This window comes from Prionailurus bengalensis, chromosome A2, assembly GCF_016509475.1.
Source record: "Prionailurus bengalensis isolate Pbe53 chromosome A2, Fcat_Pben_1.1_paternal_pri, whole genome shotgun sequence".
NCBI classification, from domain to species: domain Eukaryota; kingdom Metazoa; phylum Chordata; class Mammalia; order Carnivora; family Felidae; genus Prionailurus; species Prionailurus bengalensis.
Genome location: NC_057348.1, coordinates 110757222 through 110777210, shown reverse-complemented (window position 1 = coordinate 110777210; position 19989 = coordinate 110757222). Strand labels below are relative to the sequence as shown.

At 35.2% G+C, this 19989-nt stretch overlaps 1 protein-coding gene across 8 annotated transcripts in view; it reads right to left on the bottom strand.

The window, feature by feature from the left end:
• HDAC9 (histone deacetylase 9) overlaps nt 1-19989 on the bottom strand; it is a 939997-nt gene that overhangs the window by 358902 nt on the left and 561106 nt on the right. For 7 of the 8 annotated variants that reach the window (XM_043589043.1, XM_043589047.1, XM_043589041.1 and 4 more), the window contains one exon: nt 11942-14584. In XM_043589043.1, coding sequence (XP_043444978.1) covers nt 14270-14584 — 315 coding nt within the window. In that variant the 3' untranslated portion in view covers nt 11942-14269. Of the gene's footprint in view, nt 1-9370; nt 9374-11941; nt 14585-19989 lie in introns of those variants that run through there. The other variant, XM_043589049.1, reaches the window with a different exon arrangement.

Sequence of the window (19989 nt, the reverse complement as noted above, 5' to 3'; positions counted from 1 at the left end):
ACTTATTATTATTACTATGTGAGTTGACTGAATTAATAGACCATGAGCTAACAAAATTATAGTATAATCTTTAATGACAAAAACACACCCAATTCATGGAGGTTACTCAGGAAAAGAATAAAAGAAAGAAAGCTGAGAAGGAGGAGGTAGAGAAAGAAAAAAATTTAACATTTGAAAGTGAAATTTGAAAAGGTTTTTCAAAACTAGTCAGTATTACTGTTTTTTACTTGGTTTATTTCACATAATTGCAAGATGTCAAAATGTCATTCAGTACACACGGGTTGGCAATGCCCTTTTCAGTATGTGTTTGTCTATATATGCCAGAAATCAATAAGCAATTATTATTATTATTCCTCCATGTCCCCCTTTGAAATTAATGTTTGAATGTGAAGATAACCAAAACCCAAGAAATTCAATGAGACAATGGTCAAGCCATGTAGAATTGAGTGGTAAGTGACCAGATTCTAAAGTGAACCCAGGCCTAAGAGTGAGTTAAACCAGCTCCCTCTCCCTTTACCATCCGCAACTCGCCCCCCTCCCCCCCAATCAAAGCTGTATTTATCTCTTCACACTTTCCTGATCATGCTCCCTTCTGCATTCTCTTTCCTCCCACAGGGCCCTGGGATAGGATTAATAACTCCCTAGGGTCACCCATCCCTGTAAACATCCAGGACATTCAATAGATGCCCAGAGAGCATACTCATTAGTGAGAGAGAAAAACCAGGTTGAGAGTCATGGCAGCCATAGACCAGCCCTAACAAAACTGAAAATTGAGTCTTGAAAGGTTCAAGTGATCAATGTTATTTAAAGAAAGACAACAAATTTAAATTGTCTGGCATCTAATGAAAATTTATTAGACATTAAAAGGAGCAGAAAAATAAGAACAATGTTCAAGAGAAAAATTAAGGAGTAGTAGCAGACACAGAAATGTTGGAGACAGTAGAATTAACAGTGAAGGGCTTTAAAGTGAGTATTATAAACATGTCCAAAGGTTTAAAGGGAAATGAATAAAAGGATATAAATGGAAAATACATAAAAGAACTAAATGAAATCTCTGAAAAATATACTACCTTAATGACGAATTTGTTGGATGTGAATAAGTTTATGCACTAGAAGAAAAAATGAGTATGGAAATAGAAACTGCACAAACTGAAATAAAAGAGAAAAAAAGAACAAGAAAAGAATGTACAGAGACTTATAGAGTGGTGAGACGATATCAAGTCATCTACTCTGGGTGTACTTGGAGCCCCAAAAGAGAAGTGGAAGAAATATTAGAAGAAACAATGTCTCACATTTTCCAAAAATTTAAAAAGTACAAACACCCACATGCAAGAAGCTCAGTGAACCAAAGCAGGACCAAAAAAAAAAAAAAAAAAAAAAAAAAAAAAAAAAAAAAAAAAAAAAGGGAAAGAAAGAAAAAAACCCTCTGCACTGAGCCAAATCACAATCAAATTGCTGAAAACCAGTGATAGCAAGATAATAAAAATACATAGATGAAAAACACACTATCTGATGTTACGACTTGCTATAAAGCAACAATAATCTAAATTCTGTGGTATCGTTGTAAAGCTAGACATATATATCAATGGAATCAACAAAGAGTTCAGAAATTTACGCACACATATATGTTCAATTGATTTCCAGCAAAGGCATCAACATAATTCAAAGGAACAATGATAATCTTTGCAAAAACTGATTCTGAAAAATTTAAGATACTTATATAAGATATGAACCTCAGCCTTTCTCCACATCATACGCACAACTACATGGCTCAAAATGGCTCTTAGCTTTAAATGAAAAAACAAAACTAGAAGAAAAAAAAAAACAGTGAAGCAAATTTTTCTTAGGACATTAAAGGGTTAACCGAGAAGAAAAAAACTGATAGATCGGGACACATCAAAATTAAAACATTCTGCTTTTCAAAATAAAAAGCAAAGCTATAGGCTGGTTGAAAATACTTGCAACATATATACCTAGAAATTGATTGTATCCAGATTATATGTTACTCCTGAAACCAATAATAAAAAGACAGACACTTCGATAAAAAAAAAACAAACATGCAACATAGCTGAATCAATAATTTACCAAAGAAGTTCTATAAATGGCCAATAAGCACATGAAAAACTGGTCAACATCATTAGACATCAAGAAACACAAAACAAAACTACAATGAGATTCCATTACACATCCACTAGAGTGCATACAGTTAAAAAAATCTGATAGTACCAAGTGTCAGTAACAGGACTCTCATACCTTGCTGATGAGAATGTAAAATAATAAACAATCAAAAATAATTTGGCAGTTTCTTATAAAGTTAAGCAAATAGCTCACAACTCAACAATTCCACTTCTAGGTATTTACCCAGAAGAAATAAAGACAAATGTCTACAAAGACAGCAGCTATATTCTTAGTCACTCATGCCTGGAAATAACCTAATTTTTCATCAGTAGATGAATGTATAAACAAATTGTGGCATATCCATATAATGGAAAGCTATTCATAAATAAGAAAAGACCATTATTACTGATACATACATGGATGGATATAGAAGCAATCTTTGAAAGGAAAAAAATAATCCAGATGGAAAATATCATAGACTCCTTGTGTATAATTTATTTACATGAAATTGTAGAAAAATAAAAACTAATGCATAGTGACAGAATACAGATGAATGATTGGGGAGTGTGGGTAGAGGCTTGATTAAAAAGAAGCAGGAAAGAAGTCTTTGAAATGGTATAAATATTCTTTATCTAGATTTTGGTACACACATTTGTCAAAATTCATCAAACTGTATATATATAATGAGTGAATTGTTGTATTTACTTTTCAAGAGTAGATTAAAAAATCAGTAAGATTTAGAGAGTTAAATTTATTTATTTATTTATTTATTTATTTAAAAAATTTTTTAATGTTCATTTATTTTTGAGAGAGACAGAGTGTGAGTGGAGGAGGGGCAGAGAGTGAGGGAGATGAGGAATCTGAAACAGGCTCCAAGCCAGCAGCAGAGAGCCTGATGTGGGGCTCAAACTCCCCAACCAGTGAGATCATGACCTGAGCCCAAGTCGGTCACTTAACTGACTGAGCCATCTAGACGCCTCTAATTCATTTAATTCAACATTTCAATTCAAATTATTATGGGACAAAGAAAACCCATGACATTAGAAATTGTGACTTTTTTAGGGCACCTGGGTGATTTCAGTCACTTAAGTGTCTGACTCTTGGGTTCGGCTCAGGTCATGATCTCATGCTTTGTGGGTTTGAGTCCCACAGCTGGCTCCGTGCTGACAGAGTGGAGCCTGCTTGGGATTCTGTCCCTCCCATGCTTGTTCTCTCTCTCTCTCTCTCTCTTTTAAAAAAGAAAGAAAGAAATTGGGACTTTTTTGAATCCCTGGGAGAACCCCTTGGGGAAAAAAAAACATATCTGCTTCTGTATCTAGAAGACAATTATATGGAGATACAACTAACCACTATACATATATAAAGGTATACAGTATAGAGTAACACTTAAAATTTGCATGAGGTAAAATAAAATTAAAAAAAAAGAGAGAATCAAGTTGAATATTTTGATGAGTTGTCAGATGATTCAAGCAATAAAAGAAAAATCAAACCATGTATAATAGGTACCAGAATACTGAATGTTAAATTTACTTTGATTGGTGAAGCATAAATAAAGCAAAGAGGGATTTGATAGTATTACCATCATGGCCAAGACATATTTAAGATGCTAAAAAAATACAGTGTAAATTAAGCTTATTCTTTATCATGTTAAATGAAGGTAAAAGAGAGAGGATTGATGACTATTCAAAACAAGGGGGCAATTTACGAAGATGGAGGCATCAATGCAGAATTTCTTGTTCCCAGATGGAACAAGTTTAACATTCCACCCAACTGGAGAGAGTAGGAAAAAAAATCCTCCCACCCAAAAAAAGATTCTCAGAGCATTTGTTAAAAAGCAAAGACTCAGAAAAGTTTAGTACTTGTTTTTTTCATCCTGACTCCAAAGAAAGGCAGAGCCCAATGCAAATGTCACAAGAGAATCCCTTGTAGGCTACAGGGCAAGGCCAGTTTTCTGAGTTGTGCTGAACTCAACTTCCTCATTGATGGCTTTGGTGCTGTTAATGGGGTGGGAATTAATGCTATAGAGGAGAGCTGGGCATAGACAGAATTTATCAGAAGACCTTCTCCCTGGTCGGTATAGTTTCTTAATGCATCTCTTGGAATAAAGATCATGTTTATCATTCAGACCTGGAGTTGTTTTAAATTTGCTGAGTCCTTAGTTGAAATCTGTTTTTTCAGGAAAAATCTTGGGGTTCTTTTTATGGTCTGTAAAGGAGGAGGAAGAAAAGGGAGTGGAGAGGAAGAAGAGTAATGCGTTCCCAGTCTTCCAAAGAACATCCCAACCTAGGTATTTCCCCACAAATTGGGCGGGACTTGCAGCTGAATCAGTTCTATACTGTCTTCCTCCTGCAGTGACATAGGCCATGTATATATATATATATATATATATATATATATATACACACACATATATATATACAGTGCCATTTTCTGTGTGCTGGGACTTGAAAAAGTTGGGGAAGCACTGATCTAAGGCTTTTAATTAACTGAAGAGAAAGTTATTCACTATTAAAAAGTTAAACTAAATGTTCCTACTAAGAGGAAGAAAGTTACAAACATTCCAAGAAGCTCTTAGTGATGTTATATTAACAATGACATTAATAGCAATGGCTAATTTTTACTCGGCAGCAATTTTGCTAGCACATATTATATTATTTACATAGACGGACCCATTTAAACTTCACAAACACCCCAACAAAAAGATGATAATGTTAATCATATTTGACAAATGAGTAAATTGAAGTTTGGCACAACTAAATACTTTGCTCCAGGTGGAGTTGACAGTAGATGTTGAATTTGGAACTCAGGCCCTCCGACTATTGAACCAGCATTTGTAACCACTAGGCATCTACATCTAAAAGGCAGTTCCACAAAAGGATCTCAAAGACAATGAGAAACGCCATGATTTAACTTTGATGTGTGTGTAGTCAAAACAACACAACAATTGTCATGTTCAGTAACACTTCTATTTAAATATCTGTAAAGATGAAGTCGATTCAGTCTCTAAAATTAATACGCGTAATTTTTCTTCTTTCTATGCTTTACCTTTCAAAAGCTATCTATAGAATACATGGATATAGAAAAATTAATACTATAGAGAGACCATGAAAATTATCTGATGTGCTGTATTTTTATCTAAAAATGTGTCTAGTAGAATAATGATTCATATAGAATACAAATGATCACAAATCAATTCAGTTTATGGAATATCAAGTAATCAATTCATCAAGAAAAAAAATCCATCATTAACCCTGGCAAAAAATAAAAATTAAAAAGTGACTATTATCACTAGAGCCAGAGTAAAAAAAAATATATATATATATATATACACATATATAAAATTATGAGGGTTGAAACTACAGGATACCATTTAGATTAAACTATTAGGTAGATATTGTAGGTTCTGTTTACAGAGAACGTGAACAGGGCATTGGTATTTTACAGTACGTACATTAAATCAGTATAAAGACTACACTGATGCAGAAGGAGGTTATTGTAATAGTAAAAGAATGAATTTGTGTTACTATTAATTAAGATATTGACCAGGGAAAGCAGAGCCAAAGAGAAAGTACAGAGATATGATGGCTTGGAAATCAGAAACAGGAGTATTGCAATTGCTTATTAGAAATAAAGGAGAGGAAATAAAGGTGATTTCACAATAATCTTTCCAGTGTCTAAAGGGTGGTTCCATGGATAAAATGGAAAAGCCGGATAAAACAGCGTATTTTAAAGACAGTGAATTTAATAACTGAGATGGGAGTGGAGAAATAAGTGAATTTTCCTTACAACTGATAAGTATTAATAAACATTTGATAGACTTCAAGTTACCTTTAAGGTAAAGAACAGGAGGTCTTTAAACCCTTAAATCATTAAGATATGCATATCCCTTCTAACACTAACAACTTACATGTGTATGTTAAACTGAGTAACAGCAATAGAAAGATAATGGCATGAGCGAATATTGGTTTGTTCAAGTTTGATAGCCCACCTATTTCTAAAATGATGTAGTGAAGTCTGTTTACATAATATAAAATGAAAGATGATCTAAAGCAGGATTCTATAACAGAAAATATAATGTGAGCCAAAAATGTAAGCCACATATATAATCTTAACTTTTCTAACAGCCACATTAAGAAAATAAAACAGGCAAGATTAATTTTAATAATGTTACATAATCTATTTAAAATATTATTTTAATATGTAACCAAATACATCTTTATCACTTAGGAATATATTTTTCCTACTATGTCTCTGAAATCTAGTGTGCATTTCACACTTACAGCATATCTCAGTCATACCAGTCACATGTTAAATTCTTGATTGATACAAGTGGCTACCAGTTTGGAGAGTACAAATATAGGGGTCTTTGCAGAAATTCTGTCAACAGAGACACAAAGATGAAAGCAAAGAGGAAAACACGGGCTCAACATAAAATTTAAGGGCAAAGAAGACATGAGTAAAAATGAGTAACCAGGATAGAATTTTGTCTTACAAATGAGGAAAAATAACTCTGATTTAGTTTTTTTTTTTAATTTTTTTAATGTTTATTTATTCTTGAGACAGAGACAGAGCGTGAACAGGGGAGGGGCAGAGAGAGAGGGAGACATAGAATCTGAAACAGGCTCCAGGCTCTGAGCTGTCAGCACAGAGTCTGATGCAGGGCTTGAACCCACGAACCGTGAGATCATGACCTGAGCCAAAGTCGGACGCCTAACCAACTGAGCCACCCAGGTGCCCCTCGGATTTAGTTTTTAAACATCACCAGAAAAAGGCATTTCTTAAAGGAAAAATAAACTTAATGTTTTGTTCAGTTTATATTAGGTACAATAAACAGCAAGATCGTAGCATTTATATGGTTATTGGGAAGAAAAAGGAAAGGAAGAGCCTCAAAAGCCAGGAAGCAACAAGAGATAATAACAGGAAGGGGAGAAATGCAAGACCAATATCAGCTAGAAATTAAAAAAAAATGGAGATGCTACATGAGAAAATGGAGACCAACATCATTAAGTTCTTATCTCTTTAAAAATAACTCAAATGGAAGAACATTTTTTTAAAAAAGTGTATATAACTCAAAAATGGATCAAAGACCTAAAAGTGCTAAAATTAAAAACTCTTAGGGGCACCTGGGTGGCTCACTTGGTTAAGCATCTGACTTCGGCTCAGGTCATGATCTTGCGGTTCATGAGTTCAAGCCCCCCATCAGGCTCTGTGCTGACATCTCAGAGCGGGGAGCTGCTTTGGGTTCTGCATCTCCCTCTATCTCTCTCCCCCTCCCCTGCTCATGCTCATGCTCTGTCTCTGTCTCTCTCTCCCAAAAATAAAAAAAAAATAAAAACATTAAAAAATAAAATAAAAAACTCTTAGAAGGAAACAGGGGTATACATCTTTGTGACACTGGATTAGGCAATGGTTTCTTAAATATGGCACCAAAAGCACAAGCAACAAAAGAAAAAAATAGATAAACTAGACTGCAGCAAAAATAAAAATGTTTGTGTACCAATAGAAACATCAAGAAAAGGAAAGAAGACCCACAGAATGGGAGAAAAAATTTGCAACTCATATATTTGATAATTTGCAATTCACATTTTGGATATCCAGCAAATATATTTAAAAACACTTAACACTCAACAACAAAAAGACTAAGAAGCCAATCAAAAAATGGGCAGAGGACTTGAATAGATATCACCCCCCAAAGATACAAATGGTCACTAAGTAAATTTAAAGATGCTCATCACCATTAGCAATTAGCAAAATAGGAATCAAGGCAGCAATGAGTTGATATTTCACATCCACCAGGATGACTGCAATTTTTTAAAAAAAGAAAATAACAAGTGTTGGAAGGACGTGGAAACATTGCAATCCCTCTTATACTGCTAGTGGAAAACAATCTGGCAGTTCTTCACAAGTAAACAGAAGTACCATAGAGCCCAGCAATTTCACTCCTAGGTATATACTATGCATATACTCGAGAATAATGTATGTTAACATAGAAGCTTGAACATGAACATTTATAGCAGCATTACTCATAGGAGCCAAAGAATGAAAACTATGTGTCCTTCAACTAATGACTGCATAAACAAAATGTAGTATAGTCACACAATGGAGTATTATTCAGTCATAAAAAGGAATGCGGTATTGATACGCGAACCTTGAAAATATTATGCAGAGTGAAAGAAGCCAGACACACAAAAGGCCACATAATATATGATTCATTTATATGAAGTGTCCACAACAGGCAAATCCATAGAGACCTAAAGTAGATGTCAGGGGCTGGAGGGAGGGAGCAAAGGGGGAATGATTGATTAACTGGTAGAGGATTGCTTTCAGTTGATGAAAATATTCTGGAATTAGGTAGTAGTGACAGCAGCACAGCATCATGAATATACCAAAAAACCCACTGAATTGTATACTTTAAAATGGACAAAATGATAAATTGTATGTGATATGAAATTTATCTCAACAAAAACACAAAAACAAAAAACTATGTTGCAACAAATAGCTCACAACTTGTGAAGAAAAATAATTTGCCAAGTATTGGTGAATAATACTCTATAAACAGGCTAAGCAATTTTTTAAATTAGAAGAGAAAAATAAACCAAAAGGACAAATACTATCAAAGAAGTAACAGCAGTAAATATTGTGAGAATAATCTGTAGTCGAGTTAAAATGCAAATGAAACAGAACAATACACAAAAAATAGAATATAGTCTATTTTGGAAACTATGAATGAAGAGTTCAAGGATCTTAGGTAAAAGCTATTGAAAATCAGGCCATAATTCAGGAAGTGGTTTAGGGCCCTTGGGCACCTCCAGAACATTATATCTGAATCAGACTCTCCCAAAGGGCTTAAAAAATTACATGCCTGGGCTCTATGTTGGGACAACAGAATCAGAACCTCTAGGAGGTGCAGTCAGAATCTGAATTGCCAGCAACTTCCCTCAGGAGGATTTTTATGCATCTTTCAACAGAAAAATCACCTAGAAAGACAAGAACTCAAGACAAATGTCTCTGTTCTTCCTCTCCCCAACATTTTATACAGACTATTTTAGCTCAAAATAATTATCAAGAGCAGAAGTCAAAAAAAGGTTTTAAAAGGCAGCATTCTAGGTGCTTAGAAATTGGGTTCTTGGCCTTGGTTGGGAAATAAAGATAAGAAGTGGCAAAGGAGAGCTTGACCTAGTTGAAATCTTTTCTCCTCTCCCCCCAAAATTAATCTCAAGGGCAGGTATTCTGTTTTCGTTCATCCTAACACTGGCTTGGGTCAGAAAAAAAGAAACTCACAAATTTTCATGACTCAAAATGGTTGAATATCATGTGTCCAAGAATTAAGTTTCTCATCTGTGCATTAGACCAAAAAAAAAAAAAAAAAAAAAAAAAAAAAAAAGAGTCCTGATCTCCTACTTTACAACAAGGAAACAACGATCAAGAGAAAATTGATTCAAAACAGTTCGGAAATGCTGATGGGGGGTTGGAAGAAAGGAGAGAGAGAGAAGAGAGAAGAAGAGAGAAGAGGGAAGAGGGAAGAGGGAAGAGAGAGAGAGAGAGAGAGAGAGAGAGAGAGAGAGAGAGAACTGGTGAATTAATAAACCTGTATAGGTGAAAAGAATTGTTGCATTAAATGCAGTGCAGTAGTAAAAGGAGAGAACAAGAACTCCAGGGCCAGAGTGCCTGGGTTCAAATTAGAGCTAGACTGTCACTGATTGGGTGACCTTGGCCTTATTTAACTTCCTTGTGCCCCAGTGCCCTCATCTCTACAATGAGAAATAATATCTACCTCCTAAGGTTGTTGTGAGAACTAAACAAGTTACTAGACATATGTTTGCAATAGTTAAAAGTGAAAGTCTTTTTAAAAATCAAGATGACCCCAAAAGGTTGCATGGTCTAAACCTTCCACTTTATAAGCCTTAAAGAAGGTATTATAAAATTAGAATAGAGAACTTTTTAAATCTAAATAGATAAGTTCTGAAAAGTCACATTCCCAGTATCTTGTTTTATTTGCCAGAATTCTTTGATTGCCCTCCAGTACTTTCCTTTTAAAACCCCAATGGAGGAATTATCAAGAACAAAGGGAATGGTAATCTACATCTAGAATTCCTTCTCTTGCGTTTCCAAGTTCTTGATTGTAATTGGTAATTACCTTGATTATTTATCATTATTAACTCACAATCGTATACCCACAATTCCATTTCCATTATCGAAATAATCACAAAGAAATGCCAAATTAAAAAAAAATAATCTTGTCTACCTATATATCCGTTGAGTACTAGGTTTCAAAAAAAAATGTTGAGTGTCTGAATTCCTTTTTAATATCCTTTAGAGAAAAAAGTATAAAACTAAGTAAAAATTTCTTAAAGATAAGTCTTTTTCAGATTAATTAAAAGTAGCAGTCTCCATTTCAGCAGCCACCTTTACCAATGAGAAGGTGGATTTTTACTGCCAGAAGAGGAAATCTAATGTTTAGTAACTGCAATTCCTGGCAAAAAGTATTTTTCTTAAAGAAAAAGTTTTTAACATGAGATTGATACTTTTTATTGAACTTCCACTTTACAGTTTGAAAATCAGAAATGCAGTACAAAACCATTATCTAATTGGTTCCTCCAACTCCTTTTTGAGGATCTCTGGTATCAGGTTCTTCTGGTAATTTTATAAAAAGCCTAAAGGCAGGGTGCCTGGGTGGCTCAGTCAGTTAAATGTCCGACTTCGGCTCAGGTCATGGTCTTGCGATTTGTGAGTTCGAGCCCCACGTCGGGCTCTGTGCTGACAGCTCAGAGCCTGAAGCCTGCTTTGGATTTTGTGTCTCCCTCTCTCTCTGCCCCTCCCCTGCTCATGCTCTGTCTGTCTCTGTCTCAAAAATAAATAAAACGTTAAAAAAAAAGTCCAAAGGCAATTTTTAGAAAATTATAACTAATGGTATTCCAACAATTTTGATCAAATTATCAGATTTATGGCATTATGGAATAATAATCCATTTTGTAACAGTGATATTTAGCTCCAGAATTCTTAATAATCCAATGCAATATTGTTGTGAGTTGGAGTAATTTTAATTTGTAAGACATTAAAGTTTAGATTAAGGGAATCAAAGAATATAAAACAAGTATTTTTAACCCGCTGAGACAAAAACAAGGTAACACATTATGAAGTTATGAAGTACTGACTGATTTAAATTTTGCTAGCAACTGACCAGAAGAGGAGCACAGTCTGCCAAGGCGCATGGATGCCTATGGTCCAGTTTCCTTTACCTGAGCCAGGCTCCTTGTTCTCTACTCTAGCATTAGAATCATTGTTTCCATCTAAGGGGAAGTCATTTAATTATTTTTTTCTCTTTAAATTTATGGACTGTTACTTTATACTTGTAGGTCAGGCTGTCACTGTAATAGATAAAATTATTACGATACATGGAACATTATTTATTTTATTATTTACTGAGTGCTTGTTACACTGAAGGAATTATGTTAACCTTTTTAAAAATAATTTTTTAAGTTGAGCAAAGTTAGGAATTAACATTTATCAATATAAAGTTTTATATTTGGAAGGTGACATCAAAGATGATGACATATCATGAAAAAAGAGGCCACACTGGGGAAATGAAGAGGCAACAAATTTTACCTGTGTTTGCTATCTGATAATGGCTGACATAAGTAGGTTAAAATCATTGTTGGATTTATTATTTTTAATGGCACGAGAAATAATTGCTCAAAATATCTTCATTTTCTTGTTTCGACAACAAATGGCAAATATATTTTGGTATACGAGACCTAGTGCATGAGCTTCAAATTCGATTAAATAGATCAAGTTTACACAAAGCCAAATGTATGAAAGGGGATCTTTTAAAAAAAACTTTATTTGAGAAAGGAAGAGACTTATAACAGAAGGCAAGAAGGAAACATACAAACAATATATTTACAACACAAAACAAGAGATCACCTTCAAGGGTGTAAATTATAATAAATACAGTAGATTTTAAAAGAGACATTTATCAATTAATTCTAAGATGAATTAAGTCCAGCTTTCTTTTTCACTGGTTCCAGGTAGTTTCTTGATTAAATTCAAAGACTATCAAATTCAAACAATTAATGTCCACCAACTGTACTGATGAAGCTAGCTCTCTCAAATGACATTATAAAAAATAGTTTTTTTTTGTTTGTGATTACATATCTTTGAAATGATATTATACAAAAGTCTGCTCAGCCACATGTTCCTCCCCAAATAAAATGTATTTTAAAAGATGCACTATCCCTTTTTTATGAGATTGAAAGAAGACTTTAAAGAAAATGAATATTTATGAGATGGAAAAAATATACAATTTTATCTTAGGAATGCCATATTTTTAATGCAAAACAACTGACAAAAAGTCATTTTAATCTTAAGGAATATACTAACCAAAATATGTTGGTAATAGGAAAAGTTGCCTATTATAGCTATTTGTCAAATTATCAGAAGGACTTTCGTTATATGGAAAAGTTTTAAACTTTCTAACTTCTAGTTATATTAATTTAATTTGAATGGAGACTTTTTAAAAAAGGATAATGTATCTTTAGCAGTGACCTTTTTTTAAGAAATATTTTTAAATGTCACAGCAAAATGTAAACAACACGTGCCAATAACATACAGTTGTTACAATGTCTACATTTGGCAAAATTGTTCTATCTCCTTTGAAACAGGATACTACACCTTAAAATACCTTGGATTTAGAAATATAAATATTTTAATAGAAAAAAACCTCACAAAGATTCTAGGTCAATTTGGATTATCCATATTAAAGGGGTCTTAATACAGAGAATCTTTAACTAGCTTAACAAAAGTAAACCTATAAAACAAGGTAAACATATCAAAAGGGAGTATGAAGGAAATGTTCCAGTGAAAAGCTTCCTTAACAATTTCCCTACTTGTGGTGTTATTTTCTTAGACAATAAATCAATTCATAGAGTGCCCTTTAAAAACAGAAAGAGTAAAACACTATCCTCCGTTTTTCCCCCCCTACATTCCTCATTACATGAATCACTTGGACTTCCTGTTTCCACAAGGCATTTCCTGTTCAGCCGCATAGAATCAGTTTTCTGTAGAACAGCAGGAACCTGACAAAGAACTGACTTAAATAAACAGAGTCTTCTGTTGCCTTCAAAGTTGTTTGTATTTCATAGCATCAAAGGACACAGTCCTTCTGAAGGTGCATTATATACAAGTAGATTCTGTTGTTAAGCCTAACTTTCATAAATTTTTATTTGCCAAAATGGTACGGTATATGCCGGGTCATTATGGAATCATGCCTAAGAGATCCTAGTGATATGATTATGAAATATGATACACCTTCTTCTTTTAAACATAATTGTGACTTCATATCAGATAATCATCATACCATTACTACGTTTTCTACAATTGTAGATACAATATAGTATCTGATTGGACCATAATGCTGCACATTACTCCTTGCCGATACTTGCATCGGCTTCATTTGATCTTTTTTGATAGACAATGTCATCAAATAACACAAGATAAAAGTAAAATGAGCAGTGCTAGGTGAGACATAATGTAATATTTAAAATAGTGCTGTACTTTGCAATCTATATATTTAAAACCACCTCTATTCCTAATATTTTCAATTGCAATCTATACAATAACCTAAGGACTATTGGCATGGTAACCAGAACATTTAACTTAACAAAAAAGAGAGAGGACGGAAGGGGCAGACTACCTTTAACAGTGTTCAAGACTGTAGTATGATACATTATGTACAACAATGTGAAAACTGAATTCTATATACCAAAAAAAAAAAAAATTCAAGAACTAATAGAATGTTTCATTGATCAGACTGGGTGACGTGATCCAGCAGTCACTGATCTCAACAGATAAACTAAAAACAACAGTGAGTTCGTTTTCCTTAGAAGTAATTGGTGTGGCGGGCTTTGGGATGAATTTAAAGCCTATTAATTATGTGTATACTTATGTAGTATAATTTTAGTGTAACAAGTATTTCCTTACCAGTGGAGTTTCAATGAAACCTTGATATCTATATAGAAACCAGTATATAGAGAAATCTCTATATAGATATATATGTATTAAGTAGAATCCTTAAACACTAAAATCAAATCATTCAGAAATATAAACAGGATAGGAAATATCCATTTACCAAAACCTGCAATGCATTTCATATTCAGATAATGACTTTAATTACAAATCCTGGAGCTAAATCTTTGCCTATTACCTGTTGCATAAAAGCAGCCTGCTCCCCAGATTCCATTTCCTGGATCTGAGCATCTTCATCACTGTCCACTGGTTCCTCCTTGACCTTCACAGCCCCAACTTGTCCCAGTGTGTCATCCACACAAGCACTGCTGTCGCTCCTAGTGCTGTTGCCACTAGAGGGCGCTCTGTCTTCCTGCATCGCCTGGTCCCCCTGAAGCTCTTCCTCCGCTTCCTCGAGGTGACTGCCTGGTTGCTTCAGTTGTTCAATAGATTTCGAAAGCAGCTAGAAGAGAGTGTTCAGGGGTTCAAAATTCAATAGTCCTTGGTGGTAACAGAGAAGCAAAATACACTTTGATTTCTAATGACTCTACTTCAGTACATTCTGTTTCCTAATTTCTGAACATCAATTTCACAACGAATTTGTATGCAACAAACTTCCTCAATAATACTGAATCTGAAGCAGTCCCATCATTTCTATATTGTATTGGTGTAGCAGGCAGAGAATAAGGTGTTTAGGTGCTTTTAAGAATCGGATTACTCTTTAACACACTTAGAAAATGGTGGGAAAAAGGTAAATAAGCTTCCTCTGGGAGAACCAGGAAACTTTTATAAGTACAGTTTGTACTGTGACAATTTAATCCAAATAGACCTGAGAATATTTTTCTGCAAAGAGAAAATGTAATGGAAATAATGGAACGGTAATGGAAAACTTCCACAGTCTCATTTTTATGACAAATGTCAACCACTATAAAATACAAACACAAATGAGAAATCCTTGTTTATCTAATTTTCCCATACCTAACTGGTCAAATGATAAACACCCTCTTATATATACCGGTAAAACACGGAAATATTGATTTTGAAATCCTAAACTTTAAAAAGATGTGGGATTAAAAAATTTATAGTAGAAATGTTTTATGAACATATCTAAACTAAATAAGAGGGAAGAAGAAATTATTTGTAATTGAAAATTAGTACTTAGGCCTTTTCTTGACTTTACAAATTAAATTGTATTTAATCTTCAGAAGTAAATGAATTAATTGATCAATGATTTTAAAAAATGACAACATACCTAATGTAAACAATAGCAAAATATCATAGTATAAAAGCTCAATAAATGGGGTAAAATACTCAAGATGATTTCATCTTACAGTAGATCTTGTTTTAATTGATAAGGTCCCCACTGACTGATCATCTGCAGATCCTAACTGTGTTTTCAACAGTGATTAGAGTTTTCTGTTACATCAGTGCCCATGTAAACAACATGCCAAATATTGCTAATGAGCAGCACACTTAGAATACAACCACTAAAATCATGAATACTGATTTTTCTATGTCCAGTTTCAGCTTACCTCATACATATCTATGTTTCTTTTTTTAAAAGTTTATTTGTATTTATTTTGAGAGAGAGAGTTCATACAAGTGGGGGAGGGGCAGAGAGAGGGAGAGAGAGAGAATCCCAAGCATGCTCCATACTGCCAGTGCAGAGCCCGACGTGGGGCTGAAACTCACAAACCGTGAGAACCTGAGCCAAAATCAAGAGTTGGACACTTAACCAAATGAGCCACCCAGGTGCCCCTAACTATGTTTCTAAGACTAAATACATGCTTAGAGTTAGAATACCTAGTACTCCAACTCTGAAGGGTGTCTTACCCACTTTAGGCTTACAGACTTTCCTCCAGGCCACACAACCTCAGATGGCTATGCACACAGTGATGAAATCCTTAAATTTCACTGTAGGTAAAATTATTGGGAGTTTTCATTCATTTGTTCAATAAATATTGATTGAGCGCCAACTACGTTCAAGATACCATGCCCTCATGGAGCTTATAGTTTAGTGTGTTAGAAAGGCACCAAATAGATAAATAAGTTTATTCTTATTTTCAAGTATGGTAAATGAAAATGAAAAGCACAGGGTGTTCTAAGAGTACACCCTAGTTGGCACAGGAGCACAACTGTGCATGGCTATGGGAGGTTTCACTTAGAGGGTGCTATGTGTAGGCTGAGACATGAAAGAGGAAGGATAGAAAAGGAGTTGTCAGTTATGTGTATGAGGATTTGAAATAAGGGTAGAGAGCATTTCTGGCCCAAGGCACAGTATGTGTGCTGGAAAAAGGAGTTTAGTGACATTAAAGCAAATGAAAGGCTGGTGGGGTTTGAGCACAAGAAGATGGGGAGAATGCTGGAAGATTTTGTTGGAGAGAGTTACAGCTTATACTATATTTGGTTGGGTTGAGAACAAGATTCTAGAGAAATAAAGAACAATTTAGGATAAGCCACAAATAAGATGTAAACATCACCAATCTTAAGTTAGACATAATCAAGCTACGAGAATATCTACCAATCAAAATGTATGTCAAAATGAAGAAGGCAAATTAAATATTAATTTCCTTTGTGCCTACAATCTAATTTCTATTGTTCCTGGGCTGTCAGCATAAGAATAATCATCCCATCATGCTTTAAATGTCTCTAAGTACTTTATAGGAAATTATTTGCAGGACTTTTGTACCAATGCTAATCAGCTCTTCATATCATAAATACATAATACCTTGCATACTGCTGAGATTTTGGAGAAAAGGGACAATGTAATATTTCTAAACTTTGACTATAAAACTCTAGGATCCCATTTAATTGGCTGTTAGAAAAAGAACATATAACGCCATAGAAAATAAGCAGGGTTTTCATTAAAAAGTCCCAGTTTGGGCTGGGACACCAGGGGTAAGGACTTTGGGTGACAAGCATCCATCCATTCTTCAGAGAGAGAGAGAGACAGAGAGAGAGAGAGCTAGAGCTCATCAGTCTTGCAAAGCTTACCTCCATCACTCATCTCAGATGAGATATACAAGAGCAGGGTATAGAGGCTGTTGTGGGGAGAAGATTTTATCTAAAGAAAGGTATTAGTCAGGTGAAGGAGGCTGCAAGAGCCCCTCAGAGGGACTATCTGCAGGCAGACTGCTATAGTTCCATCTTCTGGATGGATGCTTGGTGAGCTGCAGGACTTCTCCCTCTCATTACCAAAGCTTAGCTGGAGAAACTCATGGGAGCTAGCTCATCAGAGCTGGTGGGCCAAGGACATGTATGAAGGAAGCAGACACCTCTGGGAGGGGATTCAAAAGTTCCTGAGCATAAGAACCTCTGTGAGGAAGAAAGAGTAAAAAATATGGAATGTGTGGCCATGAGACAGGAACTGAGGGGCCGTTCATGAAAGGTCCACCAGCAAGCACAGTACCACTGTCCAGGAAATGCCACGTCCAAAGTCCCTGCTTACTGAGCAGTGGCTGCGACTTCTACAGCTTCTGGATGTTTGACGATGGGGCATATTTAATAACCAAGGGGAAGCTATAAATACCACCTGTTAAGTAAAAGGGTGACCCTATTGCTGTTCGTCTTCTTTCCAGTCCCAGTCCCAACATGGCCACTCAGTACCTTGAACTCCTAACCTCTAATGGTCTTTTTCCTCTGTTCTATTTTAGCTCCCAAAGCAGTGATTATACCCTTGCCTTGGTCTATTTTTTTTTAATGTTTATTTATTTATTTTGAGACAGAGAGAGAGAGAGAGAGAGAGAGCGAGCGAGCGAGCAGGGGAGAGGCAGAAAGAGAGATAGGGAGAGAGAGAATCCCAAGCAAGCTCTTTGCCATCGGTGAGGAGCTAACACAGGGCTCGATCAGACAAACCGTGAAATCATGACCTGAGGCAAAATCAAAAGTTGAATGTTTAACTGACTGAGTCACCCTGGTGTTTATTGGTAGCTGTGCACTTTCCTAAATCTCAGTTTCGAACATCATTCTCTTCTGGATCATTCTCAGAATATTCTGACCCTAACCTCTCCTCAGCTCTGGAGGGTTCTCTAAGCAATTGAGCCTACCACATTCTTGTTGCCCACCCTCTCTTATCCCCTGCCCCTTCCCTCCTTGCTGGACTAAGCTCCATTCTCCATCAATCAAAATGACTCCCTTATACTGTCTTCAACTCTCTTGCCCTTTTCAACATGGGTTTTACTGGAAAAGTAAGACTTCTAACCTTGATTAATACTGAATCTCTGCCAAACCCAAGCAGCTGAATAAGCTAGGAAACAAACAAACAAATTACAATCATGTTGAATGTTTCTCTTCAAATTCAGGAGCAAAACCATCAAAAGGGTCCTCTGTGCTGCCTGACAGTCCTACTACATTTCTTTAGTTAATTCATTCCCACTCTTTCCTTGACAATTTCAAACTACTGCCTCTCCCCTCCAACCTCTAATATTCAGACCTTTTATTTACTGCCTGCTTTGCTTCTTATTTCACTGAGGAAACAGAAGCCTCCAAAGGGAAACTCAACATCCGGTTACCATCACATTTAGCAAGCTCTCCTACTCACCCTTCGTGCTCCTCTTCTTTGGAAAGCAATGTCTTTGCTCTTATTCTCAGTCAATCCCTCGGCTTATGACCTGGATCCTATCTACTCCTGCAATTATCCATTCTGTCCTCCAACACACATTTCCCCTCTCTGCTGGAATATTCTTATTTGCACATTTTCAAAATGATAATCCATCTTAAATAAAACCTCCCTTGCTCCCCTCAGCCAACCCCATTATTTAACTCCCTTCACAACAAAACTCCTTATCTCTTTTCACTGTCTTCATTTCTATTTTCCCATTCTCTTTAGAATCCATGCCAACAAGGCTTTCAACCACACTGTATGACCAAAATCTCTCTTGTTAAAGTAAATACTGACTGGATTAATTCTGAATCCAGTGGCATTTTGAATAGGATATTAATGTGTCAGTAAGGTAACGCATTTCAAAAAGGGCACCAGGACACAATCATAGCATCTTTGAAAGTAAGAGACTCATATTACTACTGTTAGTTCAGCCAAAGACGAGACAAACTGTGTGTTAATTTCCCAGAATATAGTTTTCCATAGATAGCAAGATTGTCAAAGAAAACCTCTAATACTGACCAAATGCTGAGTGTTCACAGAACACGCCATATGTATGTTTTAACAAAAAACCTGAAATCTGACCTGTTAATGTATTTTTGAGGTCATGGACATACCCACAAATCTCACCATTTAGTCCACAGATCACATTGGGTCAGTATTTACAACCTCACTGACAAAGATATGTATGTAACAATTCTCGGTGTGCAATAAAGAAACAAAGCCATTTGTTCTAGTGAGTTCCTTTGGCTTCACCTATAGTTGTGATGTACTAAAGGAAACCTGAGGGAGAAAAATGCCAGAATGAATAATGCTATGATGATGGGGCAAAAAAGCCAAATAGCAAAATGATCTTCCAAGGGCAGAATTCCTTGATGGTTTGTAAAAGAAATGTTTCTTGACATAAAACAGTAACTTATGAGTGGAGATCATATACATATAAAATGTTGTCATTGGTAATAATGCTCTTCAAACCTTTATTTTATAAAGAAGGAATTTCATGTCTGGAGAACCTGAGCCATCTCCAAAAAAAAAAAGAAAAATAGAAACCTAGAATTTTCGATACACTTCCAATCTGCTTTCTCCTCTGAAACAGCTATATTCTGGTAACAACTGAATTAATATAAACAATTCCATTGTCTTCCTGAGCTCCAAACTTCATATTCAGCTGCTTCGACATCTTTCCTTAGATCTAGAATATCAAACAGTTATCATAAATTTTAAATAGCTCAAAGAAAACCTTTATTCTCCTCCCACTCAAAATGTTT